Source organism: Mytilus trossulus, chromosome 6 (genome assembly GCF_036588685.1).
Source record: "Mytilus trossulus isolate FHL-02 chromosome 6, PNRI_Mtr1.1.1.hap1, whole genome shotgun sequence".
Classification (NCBI taxonomy): Eukaryota; Metazoa; Mollusca; class Bivalvia; order Mytilida; family Mytilidae; genus Mytilus; species Mytilus trossulus.
The window spans coordinates 18,043,223-18,065,388 of NC_086378.1; the positions used below are offsets into that span (position 1 = coordinate 18,043,223).

The 22,166-nt window shown below is 33.0% G+C and overlaps 1 protein-coding gene across 1 annotated transcript; it reads left to right on the forward strand.

The window, feature by feature from the left end:
• The first annotated feature begins 9,085 nt into the window (after window positions 1–9,085).
• LOC134720887 (uncharacterized) lies at window positions 9,086–20,869 on the forward strand. Its single transcript, XM_063583438.1, has 10 exons — window positions 9,086–9,236; window positions 10,178–10,293; window positions 10,708–11,131; window positions 12,028–12,472; window positions 13,486–13,615; window positions 15,053–15,142; window positions 16,052–16,190; window positions 17,197–17,318; window positions 18,115–18,402; window positions 20,263–20,869. Exons 1-10 carry the CDS (start codon window positions 9,155–9,157, stop codon window positions 20,284–20,286), a joined length of 1,860 nt encoding a protein of 619 aa, XP_063439508.1. The 5' UTR covers window positions 9,086–9,154; the 3' UTR covers window positions 20,287–20,869.
• Window positions 20,870–22,166: the final 1,297 nt, after the last annotated feature.

A 22,166-nucleotide genomic window follows, 5' to 3' on the forward strand; every position in this document is an offset into this window, starting at 1 on the left:
TATATATATCGAAATAAAAAAAGAACTAAATTACAGAAATCGATTTAATTTTACAACTGTTTAGTTTACATAAAGCATATTTGAAAAATATCTATAGGTCACCGATGAGTTGAAAAAGACATTTTAATTCTAATGCCAAAACAAAATGTCATTATTGCACTAAAGGGAGACAGTTTGGAGCTTTTACAGTGATATAAACATTTGAAAAATAAATCTGAGACCAAAATCATTCGATTTTTCGGTTGATTTTTGAGCCAATTCATAAAGTTATAACAAATAGTGTAATAAATAAAATTTGTAATGAAAACAAAAATGATAATTTTTTTGCTGAAATTACCCTCGAGCCTCCGAAAGAGCAAGTATTGCACACAAAAAAAGGAATCATCCTTTAACGGAAACAACTCTTGAAGTCATCGGTTATTCGTCGATGACTAAAGGCTATTTATTTCTGAAATCTAAATTTTGTTTTGCTGTTCTGAGTGTTCAAGATGTTACATGCAGCTAAAATATTGGTAAAACATTTGAAAAAATACTGATCTGTATAAAATTTACACAAAAGTAAACGAATGAAAGCCACTGGAATGCAGTCCAGGACTCGGATAAATAAGCACATTTAAACAAGAGTGCACACACTGAAATGTTTCGCCTACTTTACTCATCATTAATATTATGTTGATAGCCCTAAGTATAAAGATTTATTACAACTGCCACATAAACTTAACATTAACCAAGATAGCTAAACAAAGACCAAATGAATTATGAAAATGAGGTAAAGGTCAGACGAACCATACCAGGCAGACATGAACAGCTAACAATTCTTCGATACAACAAATATACTTGACCTATTACTTATAGTTTTAAAAAAACAGACCAAAACACAAAAACTTAACACTGTGCAATAAACCGTGAAATTAAGGTCATGGTCAAATAAAACCTGAGAGACTTATATATAGATCATAAGATATTTTCATGCATCAAATATAGTGACCTTTGGCATATAATATTAGATAAAAAGACCAAAACTCAAAAACTGAACTTTGACCACTGAACCATGAAAATGAGGTCAAGGTCAGATGATATCTTCCAGCTAGACATGTACACCTTACAATCATTCCATAAAACAAATATTGTAGACTCATTGCATAACGTATGAGAAAAACAGACCAATACAGAAAAATTTAACTATAACCACTGAACCGTGAAAATGAGGTCAAGGTCAGATGACACCTGCCAGTTGGACATGTACACCTTACAGTCCTTCCATACGCCGAATATACTAGCCCTTTTGCTTATATTATCTGAGATGTGGACTTGACCACCAAAACATATTCTAACTTTTTTTTCAAGTGATCACTGAACCATGAAAATGAGGTCAAGGACATTGGACATGTGACTGACAGAAACTTCGTAACATGAGGCATCTATATACAGAGTATGAAGCATCCAATTCTTCCACCTTCTAAAATATTAAGCTTTTCAGAAGTTAACTTACGCCGCCGCCGCCGGATCACTATTTATATGTCGAGCTTTCTGCAACAAAAGTTACAGGCTCGACTAAAATGACAGGTTATATGAACTGAGTGGCAATAAAAGCACAAGTCTAACACTTGCTTTTTAAAAAAATAAAATCTTTATTTAAAATAGTCATCTTTAAACAAACAAAAATTGAATATGAAAATTTACAATTCCAACAATAGATCGATATTATTTAAACAGAAATGTTTCATTATCATTTTCGGCTACAATTGGTATATGAACCATCCAAATGTCAAAATATCAACATAGAGTATTTACAAAGAATGTTTCTGTTATGTTGTGCACCTAAATCACTACAGCAAATGGTAGTGACAACACTAGATGTTAATTAGGATCCAGCGAAAAGCCAGGCTTTTGTCCACGAAGGTAGCAAATTGTCGGTGTGACTATCGCTGACGGCTTTTGGTAACACACGATATGGTTGTTGGTCATGTTGTTATCACCAAGGGAAGGTCATCGTGCTCTAAATTTCCACACAAACTGATATAGCTCCAAAGGTTTAACAATGAACACCAATGGACACTCATGTCAATTGGAAGGCCACGCGGAATCAATATCGGAGATGTTAAAGACAAATGCATCGGTCATGCTGGGCTTTTGTTGCTTAATGTCTAAATGGACATGGCCTATAATTAAAAGATCCTTTTGCGGAATTTGTGGATTATTTGGTCAACTGTATACAGTCTACGAGCAATTGCATCCTGGGAAAAGCCTCATTAGATAAACCCCAATTTGTTTGTAATTGGTTGTCAGAAAGACCTGGCATATAGTCTTATATTTATTGAACTTACTTACTTACAATAAGGGATAAGCCAGCGAGTAAGTTAGCAAAGGGTTAGGGAAGTACCTTGGTATATAAAAAAGTCGAAATAAACAATTGCCGGCTGGCCAAGAGATTCTCCACGTGGGGTATGATGCCAGAGGTAGAAGTAGGCATTGCCTTAAAAAAAGGCACATATCACTTAGGCCCAAGACCCGTACGAGTTTGACAACAATGAATTAAAAGGGTAAGGTGGTACCTCTGTTTGCAACGAAGTCGAAATACACTTTAATAATTGCCGGCTGGCCAAACTAAAAGATTCTCCACGTAGGCCATTTTACCAGAGATAGAGGAGGGCATTGCCATACACATTTCTTATAGCACTTATATATGCCCTAGACCCGTACGAGTTTGACAATAATGAATCAAAAGGGGGAGATGATACCTCTGATTACAACAAAGTCGAAATAAAGTATTGCCGGCTGGCCAAACTAAGAGGTTCTCCACGTAGGCCATTTTACCAGAGATAGATATGGTAATTGCCTTTAAAATGGCATATAACACTAATTCCAAAGACCTGTACGATTTTGCCTGCAAGGGGTTAAAAATAAAAGGTGTTACCTTTGTTTACAACGAAGTCGAAATAAACCTCTACCTCTGGTATAATGATCCACGTAGAGAATCCCGGAGTTTGGCCTACCGGCTACAGTTATTTTCACTTTAATGTGAACAGAGGTACCACCTCCTCATTTTAGCTCTTTACTGACAAACTCGTACGGGTAAATGCCATATAAGTGCTATAGGCTCTTTTAAAGGCAATGACCACCTATACCTTTGGTAGCATGGCCCATGTGGTGAATCTCGTAGTTTGAACAGCCGGCAATATTTCATAACGACTTTGCGATATACTAGAATACCCTCCTTTCCTTTTGCTGGCACAAGTGCTATAAACCATTTTAAAGGCAAGGCCCACCTCTACCTCTGGTATCATGATAAACGTGGATCATCTTTTATTTTTGGCCATCCGGCAATAGTTTATTTCGACTTTGTTATATACCAGGGTATCCTCCTTACCCTTTGCTGACAAACTCGTATAGATCAATGGAATAAGAAGTATGGGCCATATGTGGAGAATTTCTTTGTTTGGCCAGCCGGCAATAATTCATTTCGACTTCGTTGTAAACATAGATACCACCTCCCCCTTTTAACACTTTGCTGAAGCACTGGTACGGGTCTACGGCATAAGTGGCCATTTTTGAGGCTATGAACACTTCTACCTCTGGTATTATGGCCCATGTGGAGAATCTCTTCGTTTAGCCAACCAGCAATAGTTTATTTCGACTTTGTGATATACTTAGGTACCCCCCTTACCCTTTGCTGATTAAATAACACGGGTCTGGGGCATACGTGTTATGGCTATGTTAGAGGTAATGCCTACCTCATCCTCTGATATAATACCCCGCGTATAGAATCTCTTAGTTAGGCCAGTCGGCTTAATTTATATTTTCGTTGTAAAAAGAGGCATCGCATCCCCCCTTTAACCTTTTGCTGACAAACTCGTACAGGTCTAGGGCGTTTGTTTTATCAGCCATTTAAAAGGCAATGCACACATTTAACCTAGGATTAATGGCCAACTTGGAGAATCTCGTACTTAAGCAAGTCGGCAATAATTTATTTCGACTTCTTTGTAAACAGAGGTTCCAACTCCCTTTTAAACCCTTTGATGATACCGCGTACTTCTCTAGGGAATAAGTGATTTAGGCCATTTTAGAGGCAATGACAACCTCTACCTCTGGTATCATGGCCCACGCGGAGAATCTCTTAGCCATCCAGCAATAGTTTAGCTCGACTTTATTATATACTAGGGTACCAACCTTACACTTTGCTGACTAACTCGTACGGGTCTAGGTCATACGTGCTCATGGTCATTTTATAGAGGCAATCCCTTCCTCTACCTCTCATATTATGGCCCGCGTGGATAATTTCTTAGTTTAGCCAGCGGGCAACAGTTTATTTCAACTTCGTTATATACCGGGCTAATTCATCCCCCTTTTAACTCATTGTTGACAAACTCGTTCGGGTCTATAGCATAAGTGCTATGAGCCATTTTTAAGAGAATGACTACTCCAACATCTAGTATAAGGGCGCACCTAAAAATGTCTTAGTTTGGGCAGTCGTCACTATTTTTGGTGGACTGTGTGATATACTAGAGTATTCCCCTTACCCTCTTCTGACCAGCTCGTACGGGTCGAGGACATAAGTGCCATGCATGGCCCATGGACCATTTAAGAGGCACTGCCTACCTATACCTCTGGTATAATGGCCAACGTGGAGAATCTCTTAGTTTGAAGAGCTGGCAATAATGAGGTTTATTTTTGCTACGTGATATACCGGCGAAACTCGTGCTCCTTTTAATTCGTTGCTGATAAACTCGTGTAGATCCAGGACATAAGTGCTATAAGCCATTTATAAGAGTTTGACTACCTCTTCTTCTGGTATAATGGCCTACCTGGAGTATGTCTTAGTTTAGCCAGCTTTCAATAGTTGTTTTTTAGACTTAGGGATATACAAGAGTATCCCCCTTGTCCTCTGTTGACCAACACCTACGGGTCTAAGATATTAGTGCTTCGAGCCATTTTAGAGGTAATGCGATATATTGTAAAAGACATGAAATTTCATGTACAAATCATTTATAATGTGAGTATGGTCTGTATTTAACTACTAAAAGGACATGGTATTTTGAAGTTCAAAATGAAACCTGCCAAAAATATACCCTTTTTATATCGGACATAAAGCAAAATTATCGGACAAAAAGCAAAACGGACAAAAAGCAACGGACAAAAAGCAAAAGTTTCGGACAAAAAGCAAAATAATCGGACAAAAGGCAAAACGGACAAAAAGCAACGGACAAAAAGCAAAAGTTTCGGACAAAAAGCAAAATAATCGGACAAAAGGCAAAACGGACAAAAAGCAACGGACAAAAAGCAAAAGTTTCGGACAAAAAGCAAAATTATCGGACAAAAAGCAAAAGCGGACAAAAAGCGAATTGCGGACAAAAAGCACCGTATCAGACACTTACCGCGACCATTTAGTATCAGATTTATTCAATCTCAGTTTATGAGCAAACTCAGTAAACTAAAGACATGTCATTGTTACATTTGGTTGATACATTCAACACCTATCGTTATCTTGGTGATATTTTTCGTTAAATAATCCAGAGTTCTCTAATTGTACTACTAAAATTTACTCAAACGTACTTACTCTGACTAAATCTAACTTGAACAGATGCAGTTGTCCTTTCAGTCTAGATTTAGACATTTCAATTTCTAAAGGGGAAACTCAATACTTAAATTTAGGACAAAAGAGATGATTTTTCATTCCCTATTGTTAATTTTACAGGCATAAAGGATTAAGAATGTGTGTATATAAACACAGCATTAATGTATTTCTACAAGGGATTCTCTTTCTGCTACATTTAAAGTCATATGCAAGTTCAAATTTGAAAATTTTAAAACTCTTAAAATTAAATTTAAGCAGTTTTGCGTGACTTTCATTTCAAAGAAAATCTTAAATATCTTCTCAAAATCGTCAAAAATGTACTGCTTTTGAATTATTGTCTTCCCGTATATATATATTCTTATTCGTTGCGTGACAGTCTTTTCGTAAGCAGTACGTGACTTCAAAAATGAACCCACTTGCTAGAGATTGACAACCGTACAGGTCAAGCTCGAGGGCCGGGAAACCCGTGATGCAAGAGAAACTAGTTGGATACAATGTTTTGATCCAAAAAGAAAACGTGATTTCGCCAAATCATGTAATAACTGTTACGAAAAAGTTTAATAAACAAGTTATAGTTATTGACCAAACAAGTCGGTATATTGGATTTTATCTGCACGGCTTGGGTGACCCTGATGAACCTGAACGACGTAGGAGTTCGGGTTAAGGGGTCACACGAGCGTGCAGATAAAATCCAATATACCGACTTGTTTGGTCAATAACTATAACTTGTTTATTAAACTAATCTACCAGTACTCCATCATCGATACAGGCTATTTTTTACCCGATTAAATCAAATATGTAATAAATATTATACCTTCATGTGATACTTTTTGTGTAAAATGAGGTCGAAATTTTGTATATATGCTCAAAATTCAGATTTGTGTCCGTATTTTCTTTTTCGAAAGAAAGACATAACATTTTTGTTTTACACAAAAAGATAAACACAAATTATTTTTTGGTTAAATAATCGGAAATTTCTGTATTTTATAAGTATCATTAAAAATTATGCAATTTCTATTCAACAATAACTCATATTTATCAAATGTTCAGGAATAGAGGAAAAACGTCATTTTTTGCTTCAATGTTTATCAAAATTAAAAAAATTGCGCTATTTACAGTTTTACAAAATATGAGTCACATAATATCCTTTCAAAATGAAACAAACTGCCGTTTTGAAAAATAGGGGTCCATGCACTCGTTTTTCAAATTAAATCAGTTTAAATGATTTCAGATTTACACCTTGTAGACAAAATAAAATAAAATATTTCATGTCCCATTTTTGATAATAAACAGGAAGGAGAAACCTTTCTTTTTTGATCAGGGGCCTCGTTTGCCAAGAAGTCTACGTAGTTCTTCTACAGTAATCACTAGACAGTCAACAGAGTGTTTGAGGGCAAACTCCGCCCGTGCTGGGGTTTTTAATATTCAATGTTAATTGTACCTATAATGGTTTATGAGAATAAAGATTATAATTATTAATTGATTAGGACTCAGTTTTCCTATCAAATCTGTGTGGTTTTCTCCGAGCACTCCGGCTCCCTCTACCAATGAAAACCAGGCCCCACGAAATAGCCGAAATGTGGCGCTTAAAAGTGACGTTAAGACATCAACAATCAATCCATCATTTGTTTCTTATTTTGAAACTACGATGTTTGTACAAAGTGTTTAATTAATCAACTATTTTGTAACTTAAAGTCAGATGGCGGATTCGTTTTTTTGTTTGTCGTTTTTTTTTTGTTGCTTTTTTTTTAGGGGGAGGGTCGCGTAGGCTGTTCATCATTGAATCGGAGAACGAATCGAATCGTTTTTAGTCTCGCTACAATCGTTGATATGATATTTTTTAATTTTATAGAATACATGTCACGCCCCTTTCAAAAATCTAGGAAACACCCCTAAAGGTAAAAATAGATTTGAACTGTGCGGTATATCTGAGGTATTTAACGCACACCTTAGCTGTGAATTATTCAGATTATTGCACAGTCAGAAGAAAGAGATGTTACCTATGTCATGTGTTAAATTCCGTTAGGAACATTATACTGTAATACAAGTTTATTCAGCCAGTCACTTCAAATCCTAAGTTCCATTTAAGTCACGGTGACCACATTGGTAAACCAAGATTGTTATATAATTCGCCGCACAGTAAAATCTATGCAGGTTTTTTTCTATCATAAGATGAGAATTGATGATGCCAGTTATTAAAATTGCACTTTTGAAGATTTTGCATTGATGATCATTTTTCTCTCTTTTATACTTTTCCAAAAATAATCGGCCGTGACAGTTTAACTTGCTTGAAAGATTATTTCTTTAAAGTTCAAAGGCACGCAATATATAAGTCTGGAAAAAATACTTATTAATTTTGAATGAGGATGAAAGTTCAGAGTCAGTGCACATAAATTAGAAATTGAAAGAGGCAGATGTGTGGGGCTTCGAGTGGAAGATAGATTATGTAAATTATGCAACACTGAAGTTGAAGATGAAATTCATTTTTCTTCTTCAGTGTCCTGTTTTAGAAAATAAAAGATATGAAATATATAACGAATTAAATAAGTTATACAAAATCTTTAAAAGCCTCCAAAATAAATCAAAATTAAAATGGTTAATGTCATCTGGGAATAATATTATAATTAAAAAGTAAGTTTATTATTGTGTACTCTCATTCAAAGGGAGAAAATTAATTTTAGATACAGTTAATTAGTCACCGGTAGTTATATAGTCCTTCGATCATCTATATTATCATATGATTGTAAAACTATATATCACTGATGTATATTATTCCTGTAGAAATCACTCTGCTGATATAGACTTCAAGTTATTTTGCTTAATATTTGAATAATCAATGTAATCAATATATGTAATCACTTGTATGAAATTGAACTTAGCTTATAACCGTTGCTCAAACTATTGGCGATAAAAAAATATTTGTATTTGTAAATTGCATTCGTATACGATGATACATCACGCTTTCCAAGTTATGCAAAAAAGGGGGCAAATAGGCACTGAAGTTTCTGAGCTACTTAGAAATTATAAGTTTATGACATTTTGTGTCACGGACCGTACCGGACGTCTACTGTACAGTAGTGACGACAATTATTTTGGTCGTGAGTCGATTGGATTTTAGACTTAATACGTATTAGCATTAACTCATCTGTTTATTTTCCTTTCATTCTAATTTATTGAAAGTTAAGGCAGTACAAGAATCAATCAACTTTTGTTTACGACAAGGTTAAGTAGAAAATAAATTCGGTAAATTCCCAGCACTTCCCGATTTTCGGAGCATCTCGTAACTCATCCTATTAATCAAGTTTTACAATCATTTTTTGTTCTAAAACTTTACTGTTGCGCTTAATATGATGATAGACATTCAAGAGTTGCTTTTTAAAATGAACAGAAAAGCGATACAGCATGATTACAGATTTTTTCATGTGGTTAAAACGCAATTTTGTTAACTGTCAAAGTTGGTCGTATTCAGATCGGAATTCCATGGGAGATAACTTATGATCCATTCGGAACAAGAATTTTTTTATGACAACATTCCAAATATGTTCCTGTTTACATGAAATGAAGAAATAATTGTTGAAGATGGTTTTTGAAGAGTCTGAAATATTTCAGACAAGAAAGAACATTAAGCCTGAACCTGTAGAACATTCAGACTTTATTTCTGGTATGACTTGTTTCTTCTGAATGACAACAACTGTCATAGTCATATAGTGAACCTTCACCTGTTTGAGTGTTTACCTTTACTGTCAAGGATATTTCCTTAACGTTTGACTTCACAATAATACATTCATATAACAAAAATTAAGTAAAGAACATCTTTAATGACATGATAAAAAAAAATCACACAACAGCCCTTTAGAAGAAGGCACCACATAATCATGACCCTAGCCAAAAGGAAGAAAACAAACAGGAAACATGATTGGTAACAAATCATAACTTTACAGAAAACTCAAGATTAAGCAACCCCACCCTTTTCCCTCCCACCTAATTCTTCTACTTGAGGTGAACTTAACCCTTTTGCTGCCAGTTGTTTTTCAGGGTTCCGTTGTATAATTTCATAAGAAAGATAATATTACCGTTCACATTTGTGACGTGACCTGACAAACAATGACGTAATTCAATATATGTATGATGTGCTGTAATGACTGTTACATTTGAGAGCTATTGCAGAAACATATTACACTTTTAATTTTCGCTGTTCAAAACTCTTCCCTCTGATAAATCACATTGCCAGTTGTGACATTGCTTGTTTACAAACAAAAAAGGGAGGTTCATGGAAGAGCCCATACAAACGCTCTACACTTATACCAAGGATTTGTATAGTTAGAACTATAAAAATACTTGCTTATTCTTATTAGATTCAAAATAATTGATGCAAGCTATACTTTATTTTAGTTTAAACATGGGTAGGCTTTTTGTTTGTGTTATTTTAGCCCTCACTATCACTCAGGCAAAATGAATCACGAAAATATTATAATGCCTACCCATCATGCCCATGTTAAAACTACATTAAAGTATAGCTTGCATCAATTATTTCTTAAGTCACAAAAATAAAATTAAATGCACAAATAAATTGCAGAATTTACAGTCTTTGTTTGTTTACAGGCATGACTAAGTTACAAATTACTGAAAACAATGGAAAGACTGGAGAGAAAAGTACAGAAGATCTATGTGACCTTTTGTTGAGTCTAAAAATAGAAAAACTTAACTCGAAAGGACCGGTAAGCTTAATTATCATTAGAGTTCAGTATTTTTAAACATGATTGTTATGATGCAAATGCAGTATCAAAGGCATACATTGTATCAGTTGCTTATAACAGTACATTAAATTTACTGTATTTTCCACTTAACTGTATTCATCTATCATATACATCCAAACTGTTTCAGTATTGTCTATATATAGACAGATTTGCATATATGATTTAAACTAAATGGACATATATTGTACATTACACATGACAAGACATTTTTTTTTAGTTTTAATTACAATGATTTATGTCATGTATGTAATAATTCTACAGTAAGCAGTCAAGCAAATTGTTAAACTTTGTTAAAATCTGAGTAAATTTTTGTCAGTTTTTTTTTAAGAATATGTAGAACAAAATTGTATCTGTTGGACATTTTTAACATTTTAGAATGGACTAATTCAGAGAGGAAAGCCACAGGCTAGACAACCAGTAAATTCAAACTATATTCAGAAGAGATCATTTCCAGATTGGCAATTCCCAGATTTAAAAGTTTCTGAACTTTATGGTAGTGTTGTGAAAGTTGATTCCCCTGATGGCTTTCCATATTTTCCAAATGATAACCACATAGGCCATCAGAACATACCTAAGTTCCCACCACAAAATAATCTTGTTCAGGGTGTAGACTTTAGTTGTCAGGTGTGGCAACGACAGAACTACCCGTATTGGCAATATAACAGACGTTCAAGGCCGGTACCAGGTCGATCTGACCCAAATGTTAGTGATGGACCAGTTAATTTGCCAAGTAGGAGCAATAACATGCTACCTGATATATTAGATGGACCAGGATCCAGGAGTAAATCATCCAGCAGCAGTAAGATTTTAGTCCTAATTTGTTTTTTAAATATTTAATTTAATTGAAGTGAAAAAATAATTTCAAATTTCCAGTTATTATTAAAAAAATATTTGTGTTGTACAATGCACACATTATTCAGACAGCAAAAGTCAAACACAATACCAAGGCAAGGTTGGAAGTTTATATTAAGCATTAGAAGATTTGGGATTAATAACAAAGTTCCCACTAACATGACTAAATTATTTGGTTTTTTACTTTGACAAAGGTATTTACCATTGTTATATTTGGATCACAGCAGCTCATGTCAGATGTGGATACAGATTAATAGGACTAGTGCATGAACTTGAGCAATTTGAGAATTATATCTTTGAACAAAACATAGCTGTTATTTTGTTTCCACACATTTAGATAAAAAAAGTTCAGTAGAGAATTGAGAATGGAAATAGGGAATGTGCCAAAGTGACAACAACCTGACCAAAGAGCAGACAACAGCAGAAGGTCACCAACAGGTCTTCAATGCAACTAGAAATTCCTGCACCCGGAGTTTATTTGCACATACATAATATTTATTACTTTGTTCCTGTTAAGTGCCAAATAACAAAAAGAAACAACACTAGTCATGCTAGCTATATATAGTAACCCAGAGGAAATAAGTAATGGCTCACACAATTTTTATGGCTTAAAATAGAAGGAACTACCTACAAGTAGATGTTTTACAATTCAGTGAACATATTGAGTAGCTTTCAACAAAATCAGTAAGAACAAAATAGCACCAACAAAAACCAACATCGCAGCATTTTGATATATATTGACAATTTATGAATCTTTGATAGGCTCATTCCGTTTGGTAGGTGACTGTCTCATTGCCATATAAATGTGTTTGTTTAATCCTTCTAATATGATAATTATTTCAGATGATATAGAAACAGATGAAGTACCCTATGGGCCAGCATATGATTTAGATGACCCTTTCCTCCGTTCATTAACAGATCAGCAGTTTCCATTGTTTGAAGAAATCACTAATTTACACAGAGGTTCAAAAGACTTTGAATATATCAATGAGAATAGTAATTCTAGCAGCAGTGATGCGTTTAGCCAAAATTCCCCATATAGTCAACCTTCCCCGCTAAATAATCACGTTGACAGTGATCTGAATGATATCAACAACATCATCAATGAATACTCTTATACCACAAGTCCAAGCAGTAAAGTTGTCACAACCTTGGAAAAGTGTCGCTTGTCACCTGATACTGTTGAAGTCATTGACCCCAGTCGTAAACGGAGAGGCCAGGACGGACAACCATCTCCACCAAAACAACCTCATCTTGACTTTCCCGATGCTGATGAAGATGGCGACAGGTAACTATGGTAACAATAGGTCTTTGTTAAACTCCTACAGTTGATCAAATTTGGAGTTCTGGCACTTGACTTGCCTTAAAAATTTGATACTATAGAAATTATTCTGTGATGCTGAAAAAACATTTAATTTTCTGAGAAAGTGGACAAACTTGAAACTGAAAATGTTGAATACAGTTTTAGTTATTAGGTTGTTTGTTGCATATGAATATCAGAATATTGGGATATACTTAGCCAAATACTTAAAAAATCAATGTATAACTTCCCTTACATTTCTCACTACTTAATAAGTAAAACAATTTCCTTGTATTTATTTCTATGAATAGAGGAATTTTTTCCTTATTTGTGAAATCCAACCTTTACATGTTTTGTGTGGTTGCCTATGAATTAGAAACAGTCAATTATTTAAAGTCATATACAACACATGTATACAGATAAGGAGATGTGATATGATTGCCAATGAGACAACTATACACCAAAGTTCAAATGGAGTGGACGTAAACAATTTAACGCATTAATGCAACTTTCAACAATGAGAAAAGAACAGTATAGTCAGCTATAAACATGATAAAAGGCCCCAAACATGAAAAATATAAAACAATTCAATTGAGAAAAGTAAAGGCTTAATTTATAACAAAACTGTTGGGGAACTAATATATGAGAGACATCAACAAAGTACAACCACTGAGGCACATATAAGAAAGAAGTGGGGTTAAAAGTGTTGCCTACCCACCCCTTTACCTAGGGTATTTGTTTAACAGTACATGTACATTATTTATAAAAACAAATGATTAAATTCAGTTGAAAATGACTTATCGTTCTTCAATACTTTCTTATTTTCCAGCAATAAAATGAGGATCTTAATGATGAAGACAAATTATTTTTGCTTTTATGTCCTATAGAGAGTTACTTTATGATAATACATTTCTTGTTTACTTTGAATGACAAAGATCACAATTATTATTTTCTGTACATTTCATTCTTTGACTGATGATGACTTTCATTTACTGTTGCAGTGTCCTACATTCTTTGGTGATTGCTGATGACTTTACAGATGATGACATGGAGAAGATCTTGTATTATTTGGAACTGGACTCGGCTGATCAGTTATCAGATATAATTGACAAACAGAACAACATGTGGAGGGTAGGTGAACACTTGACATCTCTTGTTTAATTTCAATATATAGCATAAAATTGAGAACGGAAATGGGGAATGTGTCAAAGAGACAACAACAGGACCATAGAAAAAACAACAGCAGAAGGTCACGAACAGGTCTTCAATGTAGCGAGAAATTCACCCACCTGGAGGCGTCCTTCAGCTGGCCCCTAAACAAATATATATTTATTCAGTGATAATGAATGCCATACTAATTTCCAAATTGTACACAAGAAACTAAAATTAAAATAATATTAGACTAACAAAGGCCAGAGGCTCTCGACTTGGGACAGGCACAAAAATGAGACGGAGTTAATATAAAAATATTTTTTTTGGCGGGAATTTGCCCCAAAGTGGGTCAACAGGTGCAAAAAGCATCAATTTTTCCGATTTTTCACCTCTTCTCTTGACCCAGAAGACCCAGGGTTGCTGGTTAAGGTATCCAGCTGTAGCCTGCGTGTAGAGTGGACCCTAGTGAACAAATTGACCCCAACAGTTGTTAGGTCGGAGTGAATCTGATCTTGATTCATCAGTCTACAGAAGGTCATTTGGACTCAAAATACCGAATTTCACGATTTTTGCCGATTTTTGACTTCGAATAGACCCAAAACCGGAAGTAGTTGTTTCCTATGCGTATTTCAATAATAATAATGATCAGTAGTTATATGGCTGTGGGTTTGCACTATCTTTGCCAGTTTTATGCCTCTGAACGTCTTGTGTAAGATACAGATGTAAAGCCTACCCCTCCAGAAAACCGAGTTTTAGCCAATTTCAATTTTCCAAGTCCGTATTTGTGCTCAAAATGCTACTTATACATGAGAAACGTGAATATGGATAGCCTCAGGTTGACGGAACATGCATAACTTTTAAAATAAGTATCATAAAGTGGACTTCTAAAAGTATGGAACACCATTGGAGCCAAATAACGGTTATTAGGGTCTGCCCGTCAAAAGACGGGTACCGCATGGTAAGGGTTAACAACTATAGGTCACCGTACAGTCTTCAACAATGAGCAAAGCCCATAGAGCAAAGTCAGCTATAAAAGGCCCCAATAGACAATGTAAAACAATTCAAACGAGAAAACTAACGGCCTTATTTATGTAAAAAAATTAACGAAAGACAAATATGTAACACATAAACAAACGACAACCACTGAATTTACAGGCTCCTGACTTTGAACAGGCACATACATAATACATAATACATAAATAATGTGGCGGGGTTAAAGATGTTAGCGGGATCCCAACCCTCCCCAAACCTGGGACAGTGGTTTAACAGTAAAACATTTATAAAATCATCTAACACTAGTCTACAACAATTTTAGCATTCCCATAATACATGTTTACAGAAAGTTTGACAAAGTCCTTTACAAAGATCCTGTCATCTGTGTAAATATTTTGTAAACTAATCTTTTTTTTATTATAGACTGCCTTGTTCTTGGCTGTGTTATCAGAGAAGACAGAATTTGTTCAGTGTTTATTAGATCATGGAGCAGATCCAAACATACAGGGAAAGGTAATTCTAAATTTTACAACTTTAAAATGAGTTCATACAATGTACTATAAATAGAAAAAATCTATTACCTCCCTTAAATTGTCAGGCACACATGTATATCTCTAAAGATGAAAACTGTTTTGTCAGGAATGCAATTTAGATACTGTAAATTTAGAAATTAATGCGAGGTTTTTATTATTGTGAAAAATGCGACTGAGTTGTAAACGCAATAATTTAAACTCGCATTTTGATATATTTTATATGAATTTAATAGGATTTTTCTCAAAATCGTAAAAATTAAACTCGCATTTAAGTCTAAAATGACAAAATCGCAAAAATAAATGCACGCGATAATTTCTTAATTTACAGTATATGATTAAAGAAATTCTTTTATATAAAAACCATTGATATTAACATTTGACTCTTTTTTATCACTTTGTACATTTTGTATATTGGGTTTAAACAAAAATCTCTTCGGATGCCAGAGCGCTCAGAGGTAACTATGACCTTTGGTAGGAAAAACTGACAAGTCAATTAAGATTTAAGTTTAATACCTGCGATGTGGGAAGGGAGGTGTGTGTTAAACTTACAACCTCAGAATTGACAGACCAGTGATAGAGTAAATAAAATTGAGAAAGGAAATGGGGAATGTGTCAAAGTGACAAAGTGACAACAACCTGACCATAGAGCAGACAACAGCCAAAGGCCACCAATGGGTCAAGAGCATAGTGGACTAAGTAGTTTATTAACAGTGATACAGTAAATTAACTACTTAGACCACTATGCTCTTGAGACCCCTATTTTGAACAAGACCACTATGCTCTTGAGACTCCCATTTAGAACAGATTTTAGTGGGAAATGATGTAAGTAAAAGCTGAAACTCTGAAAATTCTCTTGAATTTTGTTTAGAATTTTTGCTTTTGTTTACAGATACAGTATTCAGCTGACACATATGACCTAAGGACACCATTAATGTTGTCTGTAGAGAGGGGAGATAACTCTTTAGAGATAACTAAGATGTTACTGGAATCACTAGACATGAATATCAACTGTAGGAGTGAAAGTGACAGTAAGTCTTAGAACAAAACAGACGATAAATTGTGTATTTACATTTTATTAGAATGCTAGAAGATATCGTAACAAGCAAAACCTTTTTTCAAAGTTTATCCAAATGAAATGGATTGAGAATTACAAGAAACATAATTATTTACTTTGAAAATATTTCATACAAATTAAGTCTGATTTCTTACTTTTGCCGAAAATACACATCTAAAGTAATGCTCTTAATGTCTCTAAATGATTAAAGTCAAGAAATCATAATATTCGTTGGCTTTGAGCTTTACAGTTCTATCTATTATGAAATGGAGCATGTGGACTGATACATGTTTTTCAATAATTAATTATGTTGGCTGTGTATGAAATTGTAAGATCAATATTTTTCATTAAAAGACTAGAAAGCCTACACAAATCTGTTTTCAGAACAAATAGTTTTTCAGTGATAGTTTTACATTATTACAACAAAAATGTATCTACCAAGAGAACAAGATACTGTTCTATATTTAAGGTTTTCACATTACAAAAGAGGAGTTATGCCTTGTTATTTTTTTTATTTGTTTATGAAATTCACAAAACAATCTATTTACTGTGGATTCATTATTATTCGTTGGATACCAATTTTCGTGGATTTCATGGATACAGTTAAACCACGAAATTAAATGTTCAACGAATGACAAATTTTCAATAGGCTTGTATGCAGACTTATGCAAAACCACGAAATCAAATATCCACAAACATGTAAGTTTTCCTCAATCCACGAAAATTGGTACCCACGAAAATAAATGAATCCACAGTAAAATGATAATTTGAGTGTACATTGAAAGCTCATTCTACTTCATGCCTGAAGATCATTTCATTTTAGGTTATTTTGTATGTCGCCAGTGTGAGCATTGTCCCTACACACATCCCTTGCCAATAAATCTGTCATTGAAGCAGAACATACAGACTAACATGTAAAGTAAAATTGTGTGCCTCTAATATCAAGAACTTTAAAGTCATGTAAATTCTTTTCATTTCAGGATTAACAGCACTTCATATAGCTCTGAAATCACACAGATTACCCAGCAGTAACCGTGGAGGACTGGATTGTACAAAAACAGTAAAGCTGTTGATAATGAATGAGGCCGACACAGATTTAGGGGTACTTTAAATTTATATCATATAAAATTATACCTGATAAGGCAGAACATACAATGAAAAAAATATAACTAATTTTGTATAGTAATGAAAAGTACACACATGTTTTCTTAATTTATGAATATCTATTTGCAATTAGCATCCACACTACTAAAAAAATGAGGAGACCTAAATACAAAGAAGAAGTAAAATCGCAAAAATACCGAACTCTGTGGAAATTTCAAAACAAAAAGTCCCTAATCATATGACAAAATCAACAGCTGAAGCACAATAAACAAATGGCCAACAAATCTCAAATTTCTGACTAGGTGCAGGCATTTTTTTAAGTAGAAAATAAAGGATTTAACCTGGTTTTACAGCTAGCCAAACCTCTCACTTGTTTGGAAATTGAATATAAACCTGCCTTGGAATGTCAAAATAATACTGTATAACCAGTTGTTCTTATTCAGAGTAGAAAGCTGATATTTGTTTAAGATATAAAAGACATTTAAAGAATTAAATGGCATGTCTCTTTGATGAAATTGCATTTAATCTTTACAGTGAAATAAGTAAAACATTTTTAAATTATACAAATATTTTATTCAATTGTAATTTATGCTTTTTACTTTAACCATGCAAGTACTGCAATATTAAAACATTTTCTGAAATTTAGACTAGTAAATGCAGACAAATATAGATAATATATACTGCTAAATATACTTTACTAAGTCATACTGAATGTGTTTGTAAGCTGGACTGCTTGCCTGTTGCATACTGTTATTTTAAATATAGAATTGCAAGTTGTTAATTTTCTCCAACAGGAAGATAGAAGTAGTAAAACCCCCTTGATGTTGGTCATTGATACCTGTGATTTGAGTCTGGTCAAAGTTTTTATCAATTGTGACACAGAAAAAAACCCAGAAACAATAAGATCAAAGATGAACGCTACAACACGGTCAGGTGACACCGCGTTACACTTCGCTGCGGGTGCTAATTTCGAACGTAAAAAGAAGTGCAATTTGTTACGACTTCTTGTCAACAGTGGAGCAGACAGTAGTATTGAAAACAATGAAAAAGAGAAACCAGAAAGCATTACAACTAAAGATCTGGTAAGATTTATTTCAGGAAGAATAATGTCTTTACTTGTGATTTATGATTTATTTTTTTAGAAAGAATAAAGTCTTTATATGTGATTTATCATCTATTTGCAATCTAGAAATATGTTAAAGCAAACAAACATCTTATTAAATGAATTTCTTATGGTCTATACCATTATTTCTACTGCAAAATATCATGATTGTGTTGATCCTTTGCCACATTTTAGAAGTCAAAACGTTCGGAACACCTCCTGACAATAAACTCTGACAAATATATACTTTAAGTACAGGTATTTAAAAAGAAATGTTACAAATCATTCATTATTTGGTTTATTTAAAGATACTTTTAATTCAGAAATTATTGCATGCATTTATTATTGCTATTTTGTCATTTTAGTTTAAAATGCGATTTTATATTTTGCGATATTGAGTAAAAATTAGTTTAATTCATATGAAAAATTTGAAATTGCGAGTTTGAATTATTGCGATCATAACCCTGTTGCATTTTTTGCAAAAATTCAAACATTGCAATAATTTCTGTATCGTCGTGTCATATGTTTTCGTATGTCATATGTTTTCGTATCAACCACATTTCGTCGGTTTCGGCTGCATACGCGTACATTGTGGCGTGTTTTTCGGTTTCTATATTTAGAACAACAACACCACTACAACTTGACATATTTAAAACATATTCAACGTCGCTTTTTAAAGACGTTAGAACAAATTAAATAAAACTGACCTATTTAGCCATTTTTATTTAATGTCAAAAATATGCATCACTAGAATAGCTATAGAAAAAAATTCTGAAGGGTTAAAATAAAGTCCAGATATGTTTTTTGCAAGTCAGATACCGGATCTTCAAGACATATGACTGTCATGTGTTTTTTGGGCCGTTTTAATTACAAACCAGTGAGTTAAAATTAGTAGGGTTCTTATATAAAATGGTTGTTCAAAATCTAATTATTCAATATTTCATTTATAATTTTTTTGTATACATCCTTGATTCATGAAGATGAAACAGTCTTGACTTTTTATATTTAATCCTAAATTTTGAAAACTGCATTTTATTTTAGAAAAAATAATGTATTTTGTACAAACCAGGTGCCAATCTGAAATTAATCAAAATCTTAAAATTTCAGCACACAATTTACCAACCTAAAACTATTTGCTAGTAATTTTTAGTACTGAAAAGTATTTATTTACTTTTTTTATGATTCAAGCGATCATTAGAACCACGACTTTAGAAAATATTAATTTCCGGATTTTGTAGTCATTTCCTGTCCGTGTACTTATCCAATTTCTATTTCATACGAAAACATATGACGCCGTTTTTTTGACATACAAAAATCGCAAAGTAATCGGAAACAGTAAAAAATCGTAGTAAGCATTGAAAAAAAATCTAGATACCTTAAATCAATCTACAGGACATGCTTTTTAAATTTGAGTAAACACCGGAATAAAAACTCCAACAGTGAAAACTGTAAGCAGTGAAAATTGTTATTAGTACGAAAACACATTACACGATGATATATACAATTCACAACTATAAATACACATACAGCTTCACTATTATCATCTATGTTTTGTCATACATTGTTTGTTCATTTACATGTCAATCCATTGTCAGTAGTAATGAAACAAGTATGAACTGACACTCTACATGTACAAAATTTCACAAATAGAATACACATTAATGTCATTTACTACATTTAAGTTTTAAATATCATATTTCAAACAAACTCCTTTTTGGGGATAAATTAACTATGGATGAATAAATTTGAAGTATCAATTAATGGTTGATGATTTATCTAACATTGACACCTGAGGAATATCAACAAAGTATTTAAGTGATTATGATATCTTTACTTTCAGTGGAAAGAAGCATTTAAATGTTAGACAAAGAACTAATATGGAGACAGACCCTGACTACCAAACTTACCAACTATGTTACTGAGATCATAAACATGATTGTTATTTGTTACATTTTTGTACTTCTGTGACGATTCTTTGTTTTTTCATTGCGTACCATTTTCCCAAGATTTGTCGTGTACAGGTAAACCACAGATTACAATGTTGAATGAAATTTCAAATTTATAAAGGCACAGATTTAGAGTTGTACAACTTTTCGTTAATCTAGGAAAATTGTTTTCAATGAAATATTAAGCAATGAATCAACATTTTTGTTAAAACTACTTAATTTTTGTACAGTTATTTGTTTTCTGATTTTGTATAGTTATTTGATTTTGTACAGTTATTTGTTTCCTGTTTTGTTAGTGATTTGTACAGTATAGTAGTAAGATGATAGACTGTGATAGTTATGTTTGCAATATTCATTAACTTCCATTAAAAGTTATTGTTCTGAATTTTTAAATTCACTAAAATTTAAGAGTGTTTAATTGAAATTAGTGTTTTCTAATCTAGATGATTTCTTAATTCTTGAAATAATTTCAAAATATTTTAATAGCGCTTAGCTAAGTATCTAAAAGCCTTAGCCTTAAGATGAAAAATAAATACTGGTACTCTGGTAGTCCAATAGTTTGTCCTCTAAGATGTGTGCCCATTATCAAAAGACTTCTACTTTTCTTCTTAGTTGAAATTATTTGGGGTTTGATCTGTTAATTTCTGTAAAAATTCATTAATTTAGCAAATGTTGATAGGGGCATAAAGGCACAGTCTATTTTTTTCAAAAATGTTTTTTTTAACTTTAATATTTTCAAAGTCAGCATAAAATATCTTACTTACACTACAAATCAAAAATTCATTTAAAACATTAAAATGTAAGTTATCAAATAAATTTGCTCAAGCATGACATTAGCATTCCAGAAACCATAAGACCATTCTGTATATAGTAATATCAAAACATTACACAATTTGCATCCATTTTTACCATAAAAATAATATTTGGTTTACTTATGTTTACTGTAAATATTTAGTTTTTGAAAAAAGAAATATATATTTCGCAAAGTGATTTGTTAGCAAGTGAATTTGTTTAAAGCATTTAATGTAAATAATGCCAATAATGTTGCCTTGAACTGAAACTTGCTATGTTAATTTGACAAGTTGAGCAAAACACACAGTTGTACATGTGTTATGGATGTTCGATCAGGAAGACCATTTTTATGACAGAAGAACTGAATGAATATTATAAAGTTTGCTAGTGGTACTGAAAAATAATAAAAACAGGTAATAACAGCATTATTTTTGCACAACAATAATTGAGGCTATCTTGCTGATGATGTACATGAACGCTATTTAAAAAAACATTTTGATTTAATATGATGTATAATGTCACAAATTGCATACTATCACTATATAAAAATGTAATTTGTAAACAGCTTTTGTTGATTTGTTAATTTTCGAAACATTGGCTACATGCCCTGACCAAAAGTCGTATGTGCTTTACCTTTGTAAAATGTTTGATCTCATGATTATTTTGGTCAGAAAGTGTGTTGCCACTATTTCCAAAAAATATACTGTTAAAAATGAGTTAAAAGGACATGCTTTCATTAAATGTTGGAATTGATTTAATTTTGGAAGAACCTAAATTGATTGTTATGAAACTAAAGGCTAAACAAGGAATTAATGAACTGCAATAAGGTCTGATTTCAGCTTATAGGTACTTAATTGGTGATCTCATGGACTATAATGACATTTTGTTTGTAACCAGAGCATGAGGAAATAGCTACATGTTTATCAATTTATTTATTTTTATATATGTCACTTTTATGAAATATAACAAATTTTAAAGATTGGAGGCACAAATGTGTATAAAATAA

What these genes read in the sequence shown, in the direction of transcription:
- LOC134720887 (XM_063583438.1), top strand. Translation starts at nt 9,155, where the DNA reads ATGGTTTTTGAAGAGTCTGAAATATTTCAGACAAGAAAGAACATTAAG. An exon ending in ATCCAAACATACAGGGAAAG is followed by an intron (nt 15,143 to 16,051) that starts GTAATTCTAAAT and finishes TTTTGTTTACAG; the next exon opens with ATACAGTATTCAGCTGACAC. An exon ending in CTGTAGGAGTGAAAGTGACA is followed by an intron (nt 16,191 to 17,196) that starts GTAAGTCTTAGA and finishes TTTTCATTTCAG; the next exon opens with GATTAACAGCACTTCATATA.